The sequence below is a fragment of the Furipterus horrens genome, unplaced genomic scaffold (genome assembly GCF_987537825.1).
Source record: "Furipterus horrens unplaced genomic scaffold, mFurHor1.1.pri manual_scaffold_2, whole genome shotgun sequence".
Classification (NCBI taxonomy): domain Eukaryota; kingdom Metazoa; phylum Chordata; class Mammalia; order Chiroptera; family Furipteridae; genus Furipterus; species Furipterus horrens.
In genome coordinates, this window is record NW_028327172.1 from 171,272,560 (window position 1) to 171,292,431 (window position 19,872).

The 19,872-nt window shown below is 37.3% G+C and overlaps 2 protein-coding genes and 1 long non-coding RNA gene across 4 annotated transcripts in view; 1 reads left to right on the forward strand and 2 right to left on the reverse strand.

Annotated features, from left to right (window-relative positions):
* Positions 1-10,391: 10,391 nt before the first annotated feature.
* LOC150019979 (platelet factor 4-like) lies at positions 10,392-11,418 on the reverse strand. Its single transcript, XM_090266767.1, has 3 exons — positions 11,211-11,418; positions 10,739-10,865; positions 10,392-10,608 (listed from the first exon to the last, which is right to left on the reverse strand). Exons 1-3 carry the CDS (start codon positions 11,311-11,313, stop codon positions 10,509-10,511), a joined length of 330 nt encoding a protein of 109 aa, XP_090122893.1. The 5' UTR covers positions 11,314-11,418; the 3' UTR covers positions 10,392-10,508.
* A 469-nt stretch (positions 11,419-11,887) lies between these two features.
* Positions 11,888-19,872, forward strand: part of LOC150019980 (uncharacterized) — a 47,295-nt gene continuing 39,310 nt past the window's right edge. Inside the window, exons 1-2 of the long non-coding RNA XR_016509104.1 lie at positions 11,888-11,984; positions 13,483-13,611. This is a non-coding gene — a long non-coding RNA (uncharacterized LOC150019980). The remainder of the gene's footprint in view (positions 11,985-13,482; positions 13,612-19,872) is intronic.
* PPBP (pro-platelet basic protein) lies at positions 15,055-16,241 on the reverse strand. 2 transcript variants are annotated; one of them, XM_090266765.1, is made up of 3 exons: positions 15,993-16,241; positions 15,532-15,673; positions 15,055-15,396 (listed from the first exon to the last, which is right to left on the reverse strand). In XM_090266765.1, the coding sequence occupies exons 1-3, from the start codon at positions 16,111-16,113 to the stop codon at positions 15,294-15,296; spliced, it is 366 nt and encodes a 121-aa protein (XP_090122891.1). In that variant the 5' UTR covers positions 16,114-16,241; the 3' UTR covers positions 15,055-15,293. The 2 variants fall into 2 exon arrangements, with proteins under 2 accessions (XP_090122891.1, XP_090122892.1); XM_090266766.1 differs by having other exon boundaries at positions 15,532-15,661; positions 15,993-16,240.

Sequence of the window (19,872 nt, forward strand, 5' to 3'; positions counted from 1 at the left end):
AAGAAAAAAAAAAAGCAATATAATGGAAGTTTTACTCCTCAGTTTTTCTTTACACATTTGAATTTTTCTGTATCAGGCTTTCTAAGAGCAAGCCACATCTGAACTCTACCCAGAGATATACTTACCTGTTTTGTTTTGTTTTCCCTTACTGTTCAGCTGTATCATTGATTTATATTGTAGTCCTACTTCCAATCACTTCATATGTAAAAATGGAGCTTGAATTAAAGACTTTATCTTATTTATTGGAAATGATTTACAAAATGAATGACTATCTTTAAAAATACTCTAGTGTTTATCAGTATGTTCCTGAGAGAAAAACCAGGGGAATTAAAGGAACATTAAAATTTGTGTTAAGCAGCAGGAAACAAGAAATAATCTAAAGCTTATAAAATATATGACTAGATCCTGAGTAATTGAGAGTTTGTGTAGTTACTCCTCTTGGTATCAGTCATCTTCTGGGATTTGATGGGAAACTGGCCCAGAAGTACAAAAGCTATTCTTTAAAACTTGAAAGATGTATTGTTTTGTTTTCTAATTGTAAATTTAACACAGACTCATTTTATAAAGCTTATAAAAGTCAGAAAAGCATAAAGAGATTTTTTTCCCCTTCTAATCTCTCTTAACTTTTGTTTATGGAATAAACTTTAACAGGTCATTGAAACTTTTCTCTTTTCTTTAACAAACATAATAGCTGACAAGTTATAGGAGTTCACAGGACTGCATAAATATGAAGCAGGTCACTTTATTTACTGCCACAGACCACAGGCAAGTTAGCTAACCTCTATCCTCACCCCAAGCAGCAGCACATTTATTTTGTGCTAAATTCCAGGAGCTTCTCTGTTTTAAAAATATTGACTCATTCAATCTTCCAAACCTCCTTATAAAGTAGATATTATGAGACTTTAAGGTTACAGATAGAGAACTGAGGCACAAAGAGGTTTAGTGACTTTCTAAGGTTGCAAGATATGGAGGCTGGTTCTCAAAACCAGATAGAATAGTTTTTAACCATTGTGCTCTGATGAAAATGTTCTGTGATGTATCTGAGCAAGAACTTTCAGAGGAATGATTTTTTTAAAATCTGCTTGTTACTCTCTGATTTGTATGATTCAAGTTTGCTTATTCTAAAGTACAAGCACCACAAATTGGTCATACATCTCCATTGTTTGGTTTCACTAACAGCACAACTGTCTCCTGTGGCTTTGATAGAGCTCTTTAGATTTTCTTACAGTGCCCCGTTCTGATAATGTAATAGTTATTCTACCATAAAGAAACCCAGGGAGGAATCTGGCAAACATCTATCTCCTTAACTAAATGATTAAGGTCAATATCATCTGTGTGACGTCAGGTGGGTGTACCCCCTGGTATGATATGATGATAAGAGTACATCACTCTTTGGTATTTTTTCCAAAAGTTTATAAGCCAAGTCTAACAATGAGAACAGCATTCTTCAACATTAAGTTGAGAAATTTTAAATAGTTGACTAATAAGTACTCTTTAAAACTGCCAAGGTTGTGAAAAATAGGAAAAGACTAAGAAGCTGTCATAGTTCAGAAGAAAGTAGGAAGCCATGATAGATAACTGTAATGTGGATTGCATCCTGAAATAGAAAGTGTAAGCAGAAAAACTGGTGAAATTGACATAAAGACTGGAGGTTTGTCAATAGTAATGGGCCATTGTTGGTTTCTTAGCTTTGGCACAGATACCATGCTGATGTAAAGTGTTCAAAATGGCAACTTAGTGAAGAAGACGCTGAAACTGTTTCATCTTTGCACCTTTTGTGAATTTAAAATTATTTCAAAATGAAACGTTTGTTTTAAAAAAAAAATTTATCTCAATCAATTTAGAATAACACCAAAATAAAATCAGTGGGCATGTGTGCTTTACCTGGTAGCTTCGTAGAAAGGGAACTGAAGTTTTGTTGAGTTTGTATTGCTCCAATATGACAATCCAAAATATCTACTTCCTCAGTTTGGAGACTTCATCATGTTTCATAGGCTTAAATACCGTGTCTTCAGCATTAATTATGATGTCTAAATCTTTCATCTATTTCTTGTAACTGAAGAAAATCAGGTTTGCTGTAATGGTCTCCAGACCCAACCCATAACTGACTCAAATGAGGAGTACAAACAGATTAGAATTCCAATTTATGTACAGGAGCTTCCAAAAAGAAGAAGAAGAAAAAGAAGAGGAAGAAGAAGAAGGAGAAGGAGAAGAGAATTAAGCCTGTCTAGAAACAACCAACATTTGTCGATGGTGTGGATTTGATTCATGGGAAAGGCTTAATCAAAATCACTCATTTTCAGAAATAAAAGAAAAAAATTTTATTTTTGGTCATGATTATTTTCTTCCTAACATGTCATTTGAATCCATTAGATCTCCATCAACCAAAATATACAAATATTTATAACCACAGTGATGGGTAGTCTAGTGCTTATCCTCTTGTTTGATCAAGTGATATTCTAAGACAATGACTTTTGCAAGAGTTGTTCATCAGGTTTTTATGCACAATCGTTGAACCCACACAAGAAATGACTCTTAAAGAGATGAAAGAATCTTTAAAATAGAAGCTTTGGAGGTGAAATTCCTTTTGCCCTGTAATCATTATGAATCTTTCAGAATTGATATTTAGTACAATCCAGGATGATCAGTTCTTCTGGGCCCGCTGTTTACCCCGCCATTACTACAGCCACCAACTGTGTGCAAAGGGAAAGTTACAGCTCCTCACCTCAGCTGTACCGGGTACCTTTCTGCGCCAACGTTTATCTGTCGCCACCATGGTAAACCTCTTGCCCAACAAGTAACAGGAGGCAGTCAATAAATATTCCCCTTCTTTCATGTTTTAGGCCAATATTCTACCTGTCTTAGAGGGTCCCCAGTAGGATTAAATCCCAGTTGCTCATACCCTCTTTTCCTACTTCACTCTTTCCAATTTTCCAGTCCTGTCCAGTGGGGACATTTGCCCATATAAATATGCTGGAATGGCAGGCTGATGACCCAGGCTCTGCTTTTTGAGGGCACTTAGGTTAAGACACTGCTGCATCCTGAGAACTAGCCATGCTGACTGGCAGAGGCAGGAATGGGCAGTGGAGATCCACTCTACCTATAGCTTGCCTTAAAAACTTATTCCCATACAACTTTCATCTCTATTTACCTAAAATTATCTAGTGACTGGCTCTGTGGGAATGTGAGTGAAGATTTCTGAACATGAAATTAAATTCTTATATCAATCTACCCATACAGGCCACGGTCATGACTGTGCAGCAGGAACAGGGTGGTACCTAATGTGAATGGGCAGGGGACCCATTCCAGAAAAAAGAGGACCAAGTGAACAAGGGCATGAAATCTGGAAGCAGTGTGGTATGACCCAAGAATAAAAGTAAGTAGTTTATTTTGTTTTAACCTGGAGTTTTACACTGAGGCAGGGAGTGCAGAGAGACAGAACAGGAGGATAAGCATGGACCAGTCACCAGAGGCTCCTGCTTGTCACTCAGGAGCTGTTTCATATGCCACCTCTATCAGAAAGTCCCCTAACTCCATCCCAGTGATCTCATTGTGGGGGAGTATTGGTTTATACACTCCCATGTGGGTTAATGTACTCTGCAAGGGAGATAATATATCTCATTTCTCTTTGCATTGCCCATCTCCTATATGTATCTGGCTCATACTAAGCATTCAACAAATGTTTGTTAAAATAATGCATCAACAAATTGTTTCAGACCACTGTTTCTTATAACCAATGTGTCCTGTGGTCAGGACATCAGAAAACTGTCCTTGGAGAATTGAAACAGTCTAAAATGTCCTTATTTTCTTGTGCCTATTTTGACTACTTAGCATGAATAAAATCTCTTAGCAGGCATAAGTGAACCCAGATGAGCCAGAGTTTGAATTGTGTGTAAGAGCTATGGAAGATTATTCTACCTGGGGCATCCAGGGAAATGAGTCTGAATGAAAGACCCTAGAAAGGTCTGAGGCTGAGGTCTGTCATCAAGTCCAAACAACGCAGTGTAACCTGCACATATATTCAAAGCCAGAGGGTCTGAGATACCCAGGTCTAGAACAGAATGGCAGCAGTGTCAGGAATAGAGCAAAGAAAGTCCTGGTTGGCTGCCACAAATGGAGATGATGCATGTCTGGGCTTTATGGACCATCTGTCTCGTGGTAGATAGGAGAATCCAGCTAATTAATGGTATAAGATCTGGGCAGGTAGTGAGGGGCTAATAGCTATTCATCCTATACCTTTTAAAATTTTATTTATGTGCATAAGGCAAACTGATAGGTGTAGTAAGAGATGTAAGTTGGATAAAGTCCAACTTTTAACATAAAATTCTTCCTTTAGCCTGTGTACTTTCTTCTGCAATGCTAGATTACTTATTTTTCTGTTCCTGGCATGATAATAGAATGATATTTAAAATATTTTAAATCATTCACTTAGTACTGAGAACCATTTGATGTATTAGCTCTGATCAGGTGTTTTTTTTTAATGTTTATTGTTTTTTAAAAATATTTTTATAAATGGTTTTTCATCTCTATTTTCTTAAAATTGTTTCTTAAACTTTCTGAGAAGTGGTACTCACTAAACGAATAACCTCATGACCATGTTACAAGAAGAAATCCAGGATTGCCAAAATTGCAAAAGAATAAGGAAGTTAAAAAAATTTTCTTAGAAATAATCACATAAGAAATTTAGATTGGAGATGAAAATATTATTATGACATTATGATATTATGTAAACAAAGTTAGGAAGTTGAAAGATGAATGTGTAACACTCATGCAAGGCATAAAGAAACAGATTTCAACTAGGAAAGTTATGAATAATCATAAAATCTTGATATTCAGCATAATGTCAGCAGCATTTTCCAATGTTCACTATCTGCCCATTTCTGCTCAGAAATATATTTGTTTTCATTTTTTCTTTCTAGGCTCTGTCTATATACTCAGGTAATATTGGAGGCAGAGAATTTGAAGTGATATTTATTTCAAAGAGGTAGTTCTGCAAGTGTATCACTGTGCTAGTCCATTGACTGACATTTCTAAAGTAGTTGAGAACATTAAAGAAATATGAAATCCAATTAGATATGCTAAAATTATGGTGGAAGTTGAGAAAAAATGGCTTGGTTGTATACATTTTACATATGCGTATGTTATACATCGAATGTGAATATCCACAACCAAATAACATTTCATGAGCACATATAGAGCATATGTGTGTCATTAGGGGGGTAAATGGAGAGGTGAGGGCAATTCTTTACAGATTTTTTAATAGTTACAGATGTGACTTTAACTAAAAATCATACAAATCACTGATGGGACAAATGACATGAGTGTGTTATGTCTATGAATAATTTAGTGCAGCCTCTGAACCTGACAAGGTCAAGAATTGGGAACACAGTCTTTAACTAACTTTCTGTTAGCTAGGTGCAGGATCCAGCACCCAAATGCCTCATAGTGCTAACTGCATTATTTTTTCCTTCCCTGTAGTTAATATTTGACATTTATTTAGCACCTACTTTGTCAGTCTTTCTTTCTGGAAGTGGGACTAAAAGGAGGTTAATAGGTATGACCTTGTCACCTAATCTAAAGGAGGAAAACAAATAATTACAGGTCAGTTTAATCATATTCTGTGGAGATGCATATAAACTGCTTCATTCCTTATTCTCCAATAGAGTCTATTGTTACCTCTAGCTTCCTGGAAAAAGAAGACTGAATCTCCAAACACAGCTGGTCAGTAAGAGCTGATTATTCCAACTCTGTTTCATAACTGCTCTTCTTTCAACTTTTACTACCTGTCACTAAAAGGTAGCTAATACTAGCATAATCCCCAAATAGTGCTTGCTTCGGCAATGAAAGAAATATTTGACAACCTTACATCAAAGTTTATTTATTTTCCTTGTTTTCTTTACTAGATAAACAGTTAAGCCAGGCTTCTAATCATTAGCAGTCCTGTATATTTTAAAAGCTTATAGATTCACTGGTTGATAAACATTGTGGTTTGCTATTTAACTTGCCTTTAGTTGTTACCATGCATGGAAAATACAGCTGTGTCTGTCATGTTAAACCTTTTTCTTTCTTAACTAGTTCCGAGCTCCCAAGCTTTGGGTTGTAGTTCTGTGTGGAAGTACAGTCAGTCTTGTTGGCAGTGTTCTTAATGAATTGCTTCTTAGAGCCAGGATTGTGGCCACTGCTGTTTGTAAATATGTGTTCTGTGGGTAAAACTCCAAATAAAGGGAAGAAAGTAACTTGTACTTACTTGGTTTTAATTCTGAGTCAGACCCATGCTGGGTCCAATAAGAGAGATTGATTAGCTTACAGAGCCCTGTGAGGTGGACAGTACTGCCTTTGTTTGGCAGATAAAGAAACAGGAGACTCAAAGCCACACAGAGTCAAAATTGAGATGTGGCCCAAGGCTATCTTATTCAAAAACCCCTTGGGCTAAGGCCAGAAACTATATGGATAAGAAAAAAAGCTATAGGGGAAGACGAAATGATTATAAAAAACATGAATTTACTGAGTGTGTTTGCTTTTTCCAAGTCCTCCTAAAAAGCAATGTATTTTCAACCCTCAAATCAGTTTGTATGAAACCCCAAACTGAGATGTTCATGGCTGAAGCAGAGTAGGCAGTGAGTATAAATAAGAGCCCCCAGCAGTACAGGATGCAGATTCTCAACTACCCAGACAATGTTCCACTTGCTGCTGCATCTTCCTCTTAAAGGCTGCTCCTCATGGGGTTCCCAAAGACTCCAACCCCAGGTCAGGCCTGCAGGTTTGAGATTGAAGGTAGACTACATGCATCTAGATTTAACTGTCCTGCTGGTTCTGAGCATACTGCTCCAACTGACTCCCTAAGTATCTTGGGAAACACTAATTAGAGAGATTCCTTTCTAATGAATGCTTTCTTTGTCCTGTTGACTTCTCACTAATTTATTGTTTCTTTGTCTAAAAAAGTATAAAAAAAGTCCTAGTTCAACACAGAATATTAAAACTTGACTCTTCAGCCCAAGAACTAGAGAAATGTTTTCAATCTATGAGTTAATGATCCAGCAGTGGGTTATAAAATCACTTCATAGGTTTCTGGCCAATGCTTCTTTTTTAAGTGGATAAAGTAAGATAAGATAGTATAGAAACTTAAATATAAGAAAACATTGTACAAAGCAAGTATAAGTATTGTACTGTGAGCTTGTTTTAGGGGTATGTGTATGTAAATGCATACACACATAATGTATACATACATAAACACACAGTGACTACACACAGCACCTAAAATGTATAGGTAAACGCTTTCTCTGGCCAGGGAAAAACTTATTCTATTACTCAAAATTGGGACAAGCAATGCTCCCTAATTAATGTCAACTTAATGAAGTCATTAATACATGTTTCCTTTATGATGGTTCATAATGGATTTTACTGTCAATGAGCAATACACCTGATAACCATATTGTCAGGGCCAAGAGAATGCTGCCTCCAAATACCCCACAACAGCATATTGATTATTTTGGGCTGAAGTCACTTGAGGTGCAGCAAAAGCAGGAAGAACTCTCTGGCTGTCCTCTCTCCCCTCAAAAGCAGGAAATATATCTCTATAAGAGGTGTTCTGCCTGCTCCTGAAGGACTGAGAGGTAACCTTATCATGAAAGATATAAAATCCAGAGTCGAAAAAGTGTGTTTAAGCAAATATTGTAACACCTAAGCTTTGTGTAGATTCCTCACGAACAAATACCCAAACCTGCTGAGATTCCTTTCTAATAAGCACTTTCTTTGTCCTGTTTGTTAACTTCTCACTAATTTATTGTTTCTTTATCTGAAAAAGTATAAAAAAGGTCCTAGTTCAATCATTTATTTGAGCCTCAGTTTATGATGTCAGCATCAAGTAGTGATTCTCCTGTGTGAATATATTAAATTGTTTTTTCTTCTCTTAATCTGGTCTTGTGTCAATTTTGTTATTTTATCACTAGTCCAGCCATAAGAACTAAAGAAGATTAGAGTGGGGGGATTCTCTTTCACTCCCCAATAATATTAAATGACTAATATTTTCAAAAAGGAGAAGAACATTTCTGAACACAGAAAGTAATTTTTTGAAGTTTTCTTTATTTCCGTCTGTATTTTTTGTAATCTATAATGAGCATGCATTTTTTGTCTTTTATAAGGAGAAAAAATGTATAGATTTTTAAAACCAACTAAACAGTCAATGCTCTAGGTATTGAAGAAAAATAAATTTTTTTTAATCACAAAGGCTTTAGAAGGGCAAAAGGAACAAAAAGAAGAAAAATGAGCTACAACTTCCAAGAACAAAATAACCTTCGGTGTTTTCCTTTCTTTTTTCTTTTTGATAAGGCTCTTGACTATGCAGTAAGTGCCTACGTTGTAAACATTTTCTGCTGACTGTTTCAAGCCAGCCAAAGAAAAATAAAAACAAAAATAAAGTTGTAGTACATTCAATGTTTATCATTCCATAAATGTTTATAACAGCAGAGAGCTGCAGTAAACTGCACCTGACTTGGCCATTTCCTAGCAGGAAAGTCCTCTCTGGATCCTGTTGCTGATAAAAGTGGCAGCATGAAAGTGTTCTTTAGGCAAAGTAATTCTGAAGGGAGTCTTTATTTACATAGCACCAGCATTAGTTGACATGGACAAATCTGTTTTGGTCCTTTGGCCTTTTAGTCACACCTAGGTGTGTTGTTTGTAGCAGACAGTAAAAAGAAAATAAGTGAAAAATATTGTATCACCCACACTCCGTTTGCAATTATTTCTCTCCCAAAGTTCAAAAGATTTGAGGAAATTGTATTGCCACTGCAACAATTTTTGCTACTTATCACCAAGAATTGCTCTGTTAAATGACGTATTCGACACTCCAAAATGACTGAGATGGTGCATTGAGAGCAATTTTGAGAGTGATAATAATAATTAATAGTTGCTAATTTTTAAGCATAGACTATATATGAGGAACTATGCCAGGTGTTCTGCACACATCATCTATTTATTCCTCACAGTAATCTATGAAGCAGACACTCATAATATTTCCACTTTACAAATGAGGAAATTTAGGCACAGAAGCAAAGCGAGGCACAGACTTGGTGCCATGCTCAGGACTTTGGACCTTGAAGATTTTATACAGGGAAGTATCTGTGTTTTGAAAAGATAATTCAGATGACAACGCATATGGTGGACTGAAGGGAAAAATACCAAATGGGCAAAGCCTAGTTGGCAGACCATCATTCACTCTCCCTGTAGACACTCCAGCTCTGAGGAACAGTAAATGTGCTGAGGGCTTACTGATCTTGTGTCTTTCTACGTATTTTTCATCTTGTGGCAGTTCCATTCTCCCCTTTGTCTCTCTGGAAAATTGCTACTCCACCTTCCAGAGTTGGTTTAAGGAACTGTTCCTCTGTGAATGATTAGCTAGCACACCACCACCCTGTGTGAAAGGCAGCAGTGTGGAAGCAAGAGCAGGGAGTTGGTAGTCAGGCCAATCTACTCAGCTTCAAACAAACTGTGGCCTTGAAAGGGTCCTTAACCTTTCTAAGACTGTTATCTTGACTCTGCAAGGTGAATAATATTACCTACCAGGCAAAGTGGGTGTGGACATTTAGACGATAGATACTACGGTACTTCATAAGCCTCGATATATAGTGTTTAAGTTGTTTGTCAAAGCCTCTCCTGTCCTTTGCCCCTCCACCGCCTCCCACAGAAGCTGAACTGGACCATTCTACATTTGTTCTTAACAGTTCAGTTCCTTCCTCTACACAGATTAGGTTGAAATGACATTAGCTCATGAATGAATGCCTAGTTTTCTCCTGCCTCACCTAGTTTCTGCCTTCCTGCCCATTATGGTAGGCTAAATAATGACCCCTTCCCCTGAGATGTCCCTGCTATAAACCCTGGAACCTGTGAAAATACTACCTCATATGGACAAAAAAGAAAAAAGAAAGAAGAAAAAACAGTTCTCAGGTGGGTTAAGGATCATGAGATGGGAGCATTATCTTGGACTATTCAAGTAAGCCCAACATACTCACCAGGGTGCTTTTAAGAGGCAGGTATGGTGTAAGAGGAAGAGGATCAGAAATGATGAAAGAAGCTGAGGCTGGAAAGATAGAGGAAGGGACCACAAGCTGAGGACTTTTTGGACTTTTTTTACAAAGCAGCTCAGTAAAGCTTAAGTGCTATTAATATTTATTGACATAACTAATTATAACATGTGTAAACAAGTAGTTATTAAGTAATGTAATCATGTAAATATGCAAATATGTCTCAGCCAACTTGTAACACCAAGCAAAATTGGTGTTTATTAAACAAAGACTTCCTTCCAAATATATTTTTACTTAAAATTCTGGAGTTTTTTTCTTATATAAAATCACCATGCTTTGCTCCATTAAGAAATATTTTGAATGTACCACAAGTTGATTGATTTTCTTTATTTAAAATTTGAAGGATAACAAAACATCACCTTTTTCCAAAGATATACTGAAAATGGAAGAATAAGCAAAATACATTATATAGTATATGTGCAGATTCAGTCAGCCTAGTAGTTTACTTTCCGTAAGTTTCTTGATTATTTTCTTATATATGGGGGCGTGAGGGTCCAGGCAAATTTTCTTCCCATTCTTCAGCGTGGCTCTGCCAGAGAAAGAAGAGAGGCCAGCCCCTCAGTTGCTGGGCTTGCACTCAGGATTAGGCTCGGGGTGGAGGGACGATAGGCAAAGGTGGAGGCAGAGGGTGGGCACAAGAAACAAGCGCGAGGACTCACATCATTTGGGAGGTGGGGCAGTGGCGTCCAGCGCGGATCACCTCCAGGCTGCTGATGTGCTTGGGATGGACTAGGGAGGTGGTCTTCACACACATGCATTGCAGGTCCTGATCTCCTTCTTCAGGGTCTGCTGAGGAAGGGGGTTGGGGGGGAGGGCATGAGGATGGGGGAGGGAGTGGTGTCTCCTAGAATGACTCCTTAGGGGTCTTCCTCACTGCGTTTGGCCTTCATTTCCTCATCCACAGACCTCAGTAAGAAGTATTGTCTATACGGTGAAGGCACAGGACAGCGCTTGGCACAGTGCCCACACACACCTAACGTGTGTTCAGTAAATTGTCATGGATATCAGGGGCAGTTACAGACTCCACCACAGCCCTGGGGGTTCCCGGCCTTTCTCCGGGATTGCACGCCCACCCCCACCCCCACCCCCACCCCCACCTCCGGGACCTCCCTGTCTTGCTTCTGTTCTCACCACTGGCGCCAGCGACCACAGCTGGCAGAAGCAGCAACCCCAGGAGCAGCAGCCCTGGGATGAACCGAGGGCAGGACGCATGGAAACTCGCTCTGAGGCCCATGTTGCCAAGATGCCGACAGGAGACCAAAGTACAAGGGCAATACGAGCGGGCGCTCTGCAGACCAGTGGTTCTGAGGCTCTCCAGGCCTGTTTTATCCCCATTGGCCGTCCAGTCCGGAAGCCTGGGTGGAGGGTGAGGAACTGCGGTGCAGAAACCCACAAAGAGTTGGGCTCTGGCCAACCAAGATTAGAGGAACAGAAAAAAGCCTGGGTCATCTGTCTTGACTGCAAGCTGGTAGCAGGATCCACACCCCAACCCACTTTCATATACATGCACATTTGTGGAATTAGAAACAGTATTTGAACCTTATAAAATATGTGTTCTTTGTTATGTGTAACAGTAGAATTCCCTGTAGCCCCCCCGTTGCAATTTACACAGCATGTACCTTCAGGACCGAGACAGTTTCTCTTCCCTCCCCAGCTTCCAGCTGCCTTATCAAGAACTGCTCATCCACTCCTGCTTTTCTTGTTTATGATCACTGAGTTGAGTTTAGTGGCTGTGTGTGTTAAAGGTGTATAGTTTGTAATTGCTTTCTGCTACTCAAAGGTTGAATTTGGTCTCTAGGTAGTGATTCAGTTCTGAATTTCACCTGACCGTGGAAGGCTTCCTCAGTCTGTTGAATGGGGTCCACCAGCTCTACCAACTCATCATCCAATACTCTAGGAAGCAAGGTATCATCCTCATTAATCCTCTTACTCTGAGAAAAAACTGTGAAAGTAATGTTTGAATGCCCTCTTTTTGTTTCTTCATTCTGCTCAGCCAAGAAGAGAGGTGGAGAAGGAGAGTTTCCAGGCCACATCTTCCAGTGCCTGCTGTGGCCTCACAGTACCAGTGACAGTGCGAGGTGGGCTGCATGCTGGCAGGGGCAGTGATGCTCTCAGGACACAGAGCATCTGGCAGTTGTGTGGAGAAGACATGGAAGAGAGAGAGGGTGTAGGATATGCTACAGAATCCTATACCAGAAAGGTCGAGAGATCATTTTTCCTTCCTTGAAAAAGAATGACTTTGGCTCTTGATGGGGGCAAAGGACACCCTCATCTCATAGCCAGAGGCTCTCTGTCACATTGGTTAACTGTGGTGCAAGTCACCAGGAGCCCACTGCATGAAACTAGCTGACTTCTGACATCTTTGCTGCTCAGCAGGAGCAGAATTCTGTAGGGATATGCAATTTAATTCCTGAGCCTAAAATGTTATTTCTCTTATTCTCACACCACCTGCCCTTTCAGCTGGCTAAGTCCTACTCATATTTCTGTTGTCAGCTTAAATATTACTTCCGCAGAGGACCTTCCCTGAAAGCTGAAGCTAATTGTGTTCCTGTGGTTGTATCTTGTAGCACCTTCAGTTTTTCCTGTTTCTTACAAATCATGCAAATGTACACACATTTATTATGCACACAGATATATATGCTCTATGAGGTGAGAGATCATAATGTTTATCACTATCATACTGGTGGACTACGGGAAACTCAATATAAAGTTATCACATTTAGTACAGGTAATAATTGTTGGAACTAATGATGATGAGGTTTTGACTTGTTCATATATCTGTTGCTTCATGCAGTTGGAGCATACCTCTATAGTAATAAGTGTCACATGTGGTTGTGATTATCAACTTCTCTGCTTCTCCCACCAGACAGGGATCCCTTCAAGGGCAATTTTCTGTGACTCACACATTTTTGAATATCCAGCATTCAGCACAATGGCTGGTGCAGAATATGTTCATGAAAATGAAACTTGAAATCAGGTTAGTGGGTGAGGGAATGAATAGGAAGAGTAATTTGGGAGATGGATGGGAAATATAATGGATTTGTATAACTTTGCCCTCAGATTTCAATATTTGAAGTGTAAAAGAATCCTGGAAGTAGTAAGCAACAATTAAATCATTCTTTCTCTGCATCTAAATAGAGTAATTTTATATGCATACACAAAAATCAAAGACATCCACATCTCAAGAGATATTAGCATAGTGTAAAAACTGTGGCTTGTCTCAGGAGCTGGTCCTGTTGGAGTTCAGTAAGAAATGACTGGAGAAATGAAAGAAATGCTGAGCTATTTTGAATTATTGGAGAAAAGCTGACAATGACTACACTCTACATTTACTGCTTAATTCCATGTTCATTTATGTATATTTTGGGTTAACTATTACTTAATAAATGCATTTATTTTATAGACAAAGCATTTCAAGACATCGAACTTATAATGGTGAGGAGATTACAAAAGGAGACCTTAACAATGCCAACTTTGTAAATTAAAAATGCTTAATACATGAGTGTTCCTGAAACGACATGCACAAGTTGGGGTAAGTGAACGTACTTATTACTCTATAATTATTGTAGTGTATGCAGCATGCTATTTATGTATCAAGTCCTATTTTGTGTATCAATAACACTAAGTGATATATAATATGATCTCTTTACTTGTGAAAAAAGAATCAAGGGAAACAGTGTGGTGTGATGGCTAAGAGCACAGTTCTAAATCCTCACTCTGTCACCTACTTAGTTATCTGATCTTGGGGCAAATGTCCTAATCTCTTTGAACTTCAGTTTTCTTCTCTGTATTCCTGGAGAGTGCTGATTTAACAAATAATCACTAACATTTATATATGGGTTATGGTGTGACATGCTGTATTTTCACAGCCTTGAATTTATTAACTCCTTCTTTTCACATCAACTCTGTAAGATAGGCAATCTTATTGTCCCATTTTAGAGATGAAGAAACTTAGGAACAAAGAGAGACCTTAAGCAACCTGCCAAAAGTCATGGAGCTAGCAAGTGGTAGAGCAGAATGACCCAGTTATTCTTTCTCTGGAGGACATTCTTTCAATCAGATCATATCTATCTTGTAAGAATTATGTATTCTGTGGATGTAAAACACTTATTATACCTGACACATTAAGAGTTATTCATGAAGGTTAGCTATTATTTTAGTACATTAAAAAATGGAACAGATTGTCAGCTAGTGACTTTTGTTGGTCATATTGTGAATACCAAAATGTAAAAAAGAATTAAAAAATAATTAAGGCTCTCCCCCAACAATTCTGTTAAAATTAATATGTGATAACAAAGTAATAACAAATTTTAATTTTATGTTAAAAGTTATGTAAGACTAGTATGAGTGTAACTTTAAGAGATTAAGAGATAAATGAAAGTTCTGTTGATTATAAAATAATAATTAGTAACCTGGTAAATTTTTAAATATTGTACTTATTTGCAATGCTGATTTTAATACTAAAATCTTAATATTGCAAACATTAAGCAAATGCAAATATGTACAAACATATCATGCTAAAAAATTTTATACTGAGTAGAATCTGTATTATTACTATTATTCTTGTTGTAGAAAATACTGGAATTTTTGATAGTTTGTTAATGTTTTTTATCAATTTTTTGGCTTACTACTATTAAATACATTCACTTTCAAGTAAATAACCACTGCTTACAAAACTTACATTCTACAATTTTATTAATTTTAGGGTTTGAAAGCTAAAATAAACATTAGAAAAATCTTTCAGAGAATTCTCTTAAACAAGACATCCTAGGACTAAGACAATGAAAAACTCTATTAAGTCCCTAAATATATTGGCTCTATGTGATTCCTAACATCATGGACCATTATGAAACCTATCAATCATGGGCATGTCTACTAAACAATAAAGCAGATCAAGATAAGTTAACACAAATGTCTTTAGAAAGAAACTTTTAAACAAAGAAATGCAAAGCATAGTACCACATTTAGCCAAGAGTTCGGCAGTAAACCACATATTTTATTTTGAAACCAGCTTGCTTACTTCCACCTTCTCTCTGTCACCTATTAACCAGTCTTCTCAGAATAAAATGTGACTTTTGAGACAGAATGGGAAACATATCCAAAGTTTAATACAGTGTGAACAGGAGTCCTGGATAAATAAAAACTCTAGAAAGCCAGTGCTTCAAACTCCTACTCTTACTGGGTGATAAATAGGATTGACAGAAAGTGAATGGATTAAAGAGCTGACTCATCACCTTCCAAAATTTTCTGGATTATTTTCTTGATTCTGGGAGCTTCTGGATCCAGGCAGATTTCCTTCCCATTCTTCATCTTGGCTCTGCAAGAGGAAGTAGAATTATTTGTGTATCCTGGCCTATCAGAGGGGATCCATGGGGCTGAACAAACCCGTGTTGGTGGGAATAGAGGCAGAAGGCTTCCCTAATGAGTTAATAATACAGAAACAGAGACTTACATCACTTCAACTTTGGGGCAATGGACTCCTGCCTTGAACACCTTCACATTTTGGATGTTACTAAGATGAATGCCAGAGACGGTCTTTATACACTTGCAGCGAAGTTCAACGTACTTGTCCACACCGTTAGCTAGGATAGAAACTGTGACTCTATTAGTGGTCAAGATTACATTAAGGATCTTATCTATTACTTGATTCCTCAGTCCCCTTCTTTGTGAATTTTAGCTCTCTCACAAGGCCACTATGAATATGATCTGAAACCTTTAATAAAGTACCCAAGCAGAATGCTTGGCACACATTAAGTGCCCATTAAGCATAGCTCCTCCATTTAAAGTTAGTATCATTTCCTTCAGCAGCCCCAAGAGTACCTCCAGTTTCCCCCCAGACACAGCTGCAACAGAAGCAACCACAGCCACTGGGAAGCACTACTCCACAGTCAACCTTCCCGAAGGTTCTCTTACGTTTTCCAGTGGTGGAGGGAACCAGCACAATCAGGAGCAGTGACAGTGGCAGCAACACCTGTAAGACATGAAGTGGGCTGGCACGGGCACAGGAGCAGGTGGTGCTGGGTCTGGTGTTCATGGTGGAGAGAGAACTGAGCTGGAGTTGCTCAAGAGCCAGGAGGCCTCAGCTTAAGGGTGGATTGCTGCCAAGGAGTCTGCAGCTAAGCAGCTTTTCAGCTGTCCTGGTGTCTTTTATACACACTCCCTCAAGGCCGGTAAAGAGAAAAAGGATAGGGAGGGGGAGGGATAGGGGAGGAGTGAGAGAATGTGGTGATATATGCCTAAGGGTGGTCAAATTGCACCCAACCCAGATAAACACCAGGCAAGTCAAGATCCCTGCTAGACTTCATTTTATGTATTACTCTACACTCCCGCTTCCCCTTTCTCAATACCTACCTCCCCTACACATGTTGCATATATTTTCTTTGTGTAACTATCTAATATGCCCCGCCTATCCTATAATGTAATTTATATGAGACCTAATAGACATTTTATGAGCACCTGAAAACCTAAATATATGACTCTGTGGAAAGACAATTATCTTCCCTTTCTAGCTGCCTAGAAAAATAAATGTTCTTATCCTGGTTGTTTGCAGTATGTGGATAAAATAAATTAATTACAGTCAAAGCCTCACTTTGCATATTAGTTAATGGGGATTTTTCTGTCTTTGAATATTTTCTTTTTTGTATTTTTATTTAGAAAGTAGAAGCAAACTTATCCTCCCTTGTATTATAAAATAAACTGTTTCTATTGTCTGAATATACCCTAAAAAGCAAGATCCAGAATTGTTATTTTCCTTTTATTTTTTAATATGTAACATAATTTATTATAAGAGATTTATACACTGCACATGAAATAAAACATGCAAGTTTCTCTTTATTATTACTCCACATTCCCACTCTACATTGCTAACATTGCTAATAATTTGGCTTTAGTGTTTTATTCTGTCTGCATTTATGTATACACGTACATATACAGAGACACACAGAATACATAAAGATATACATATATACATAGAGGAAGACATAGATCTTTTTTATATAAATGGCATCATTGTATCACTTTTGCCCTTCAAAAAGATGTCATCAGCACCCTTTCATGCTACCTCAATGTAGTTTTGCCCCATTCTCTCTAACGGCTGTGCTACATTCTGTAGCACTGGCAATTGTCCAACCTACGTCTTATTTGTGATTTTAAGGGTGTTTCCAGTTTTGTGCTATGCAGATTGTAATAAGATCTTTATTCCTCAATTCTCAGATCCTAAATAAGGATTTTAATCTCAAACTTCACTTGATATAAACTCCCACAGAAATGCAGAGGTGGACCTACACATCATAGGCTGGTTTATATATGTTATTGTCTGGATCTCTATTCCATCTATAAGACTTGCTTTCTCAACTAGACTGTATACTTTTGGAGGCAGAGGCATGTCCAAGGTTTATTTGAATGCCTTGTGTATCCTATGGTGCATAGGGTCCTAGATAGGGCTAGTGAATAAATCAATGAATATCACATGAAAGAAAGTTTCTCTATGCTTTCTAATAAGCTACAATTCTCAAACCAAACTCCACATGGCCCAAAGTACCTGTGGGGTAAAAAGGTGATTTGGAAGGCTGGGCATCATAGATAAGGTCCTGGGCACAAGCTATCTTCCTTTCATGCTATATACAAATTTTACATCATATTTAAACTTTCCATTTTCTTTTTGCTTAATTTGTATAACTTTAAAATTGTAGAAGAAGCTCTCAAAATGTTAAATGTACAAAATTACTTTCTATCAAAAGAGTGATTACAGTAATTAATCTTTCCAATTAAAAAAATACTGTTAAACCAATTTTCCCTGTTGTTTATTAGTTATCAGCTACACCTAAAGTTCTTAGTTCCTGTTTTTTCAATGATTCCTTATTTTTCACCATCCCATTGGCTTTCTTTTTACGACTTACTGTCTTGCAATAGAACATATTAAATTAAAGTGATTTTCCAGCTCTCCCAAACCATAAATTCATTGTTTAAGAGAAGGCTTAAGGAAAACTTACGCTTGAAATTTGGATCCTTCTCAGAGCTGAGATGTAGAGAATCTCAACAGAAAACAGTGCAGAAAGCAAACTTTTTTCTAGATCTTCCTGAATGATGGTTTTATAGCCTTTTGCCATCATTGAAAATCAGATTTTTAAAAAAATTCAAACATAAACTGAAAACCATTTCCAGAGCAAAATATAAAGGTTTTTTTAACATTATTCTTAGTATCTTTCTTTTTCTGTTCATCACACCCCTCATGGTGTGCAGTGTTTACTGGTTTCACTGGGTCAAGCACAAGTTAATTTTCTTTACTTGGTTCATTTAGTAAGATTACTCAGAAATACATAATCCTTTTGGGGAAATGATATTGAAAGTCTTTGAACTGATGATGCTATTTGTGTTAGTTGGTACCTGGAAAGAGGAATGCATGTAGCACAGGATCATCAAGTCATTGTATTAATCAACAACTGTATTTTGTCACAAAAGACACATTGTCAGCAAGGTTCATGAGGAAGTATTTACAAATTTCTTGAGTCATGAGTTTACTAGTCAGCATTTGAGGTAAATAGATATTTGCTAGTTTTTATTGGTTAAATAAGTTTTGTTACGTACTTAATATGTTCTAGGCATTATAAAGTTCTCTTCATTGTGTGACTTAGTCATTAACTATTTCTATTTAAAAACTGTGACCCCAATATTTGTGCAAAGTAGTGGGATATAAATACAAATCTACTATTACTACTACTACTGCTGCTAACTGCTATTACTACCATTTGCATAATTTTCTTTGATGTCCTTGAATAGAAATACAACACAGACACTGGTAAACTGCACAGAAATGGGCAACAAAATTTTAAAATCATTATTTAATCAAAAGAAATCAGCTTTTAAAATTATAACCTAAATAAATGCTAGAAAATTAGTGTCAGGGTTCTTGGATTTAAAAATAACTAGCCTTTTTATAAATCCTACATTGTCACCCTGGTGGGTTTTTTTTTTGGTGGTGAGTTACTTTATCTTTTTTTCCTTTAAGTTGTTGTATAAATAGCAGTCATTCAGGAAACTGGAAAGTTTTCTAGAACTCAAAACAGAATTTATCTGTTAGCTATTTTAACAGAAAATATCTAGAGACATCAGAGGACCATTACCATTAAAATTAAGACATACAGGGGTGGCCAAAAATAGGCTTATAGTCATTTGTATAAAAAATGATATGATAATTAATAAATAATAATACAAGAATAAACTGTGCTTCACATTTCACAACTGTAAACATACTTTTGCCAACACCTATATATTAACTCTGCCTGACATAGAATACTTTAAACTGACATTTCTCAAGTATAAAAAAAATAAGCTATCCCCTGCAAATTAGTCATAAAAGCAATTGATACAGAAGATCCCAGGAATAATAAAAATTTGGGTCAGTTCATTAAAGTACTTGAATCAATAGATTGAAATACTAGCCAACAAAGGGTCCCTATAAGTGCTGAAATCAAAATTTTTTTATAACTCTGAGTTGATAAGAATGACCCAAACCTCAATTACTCTAGGACTCATTCAACTCAGGCTGTATTCCGTGTGGAGTTGAAGCATGGGGTTGGGATGAGGTGAGAGCGAGGAGGGTGGAGTAGGGGGAAATCTTATAAAGGGTCACTGCAATCTTTGGCAGGCCTGAGAATTTTATTCTAGTTTTTTATTGATTAATATTATTTGTTGAACATCAGACACATGATGCTCCTCTTTTGACCTTTTTGCTGTGTAACAAGCCAACCTCAAACAGTGACTTACAACATCAGTTTATTATTTCTGATAATTG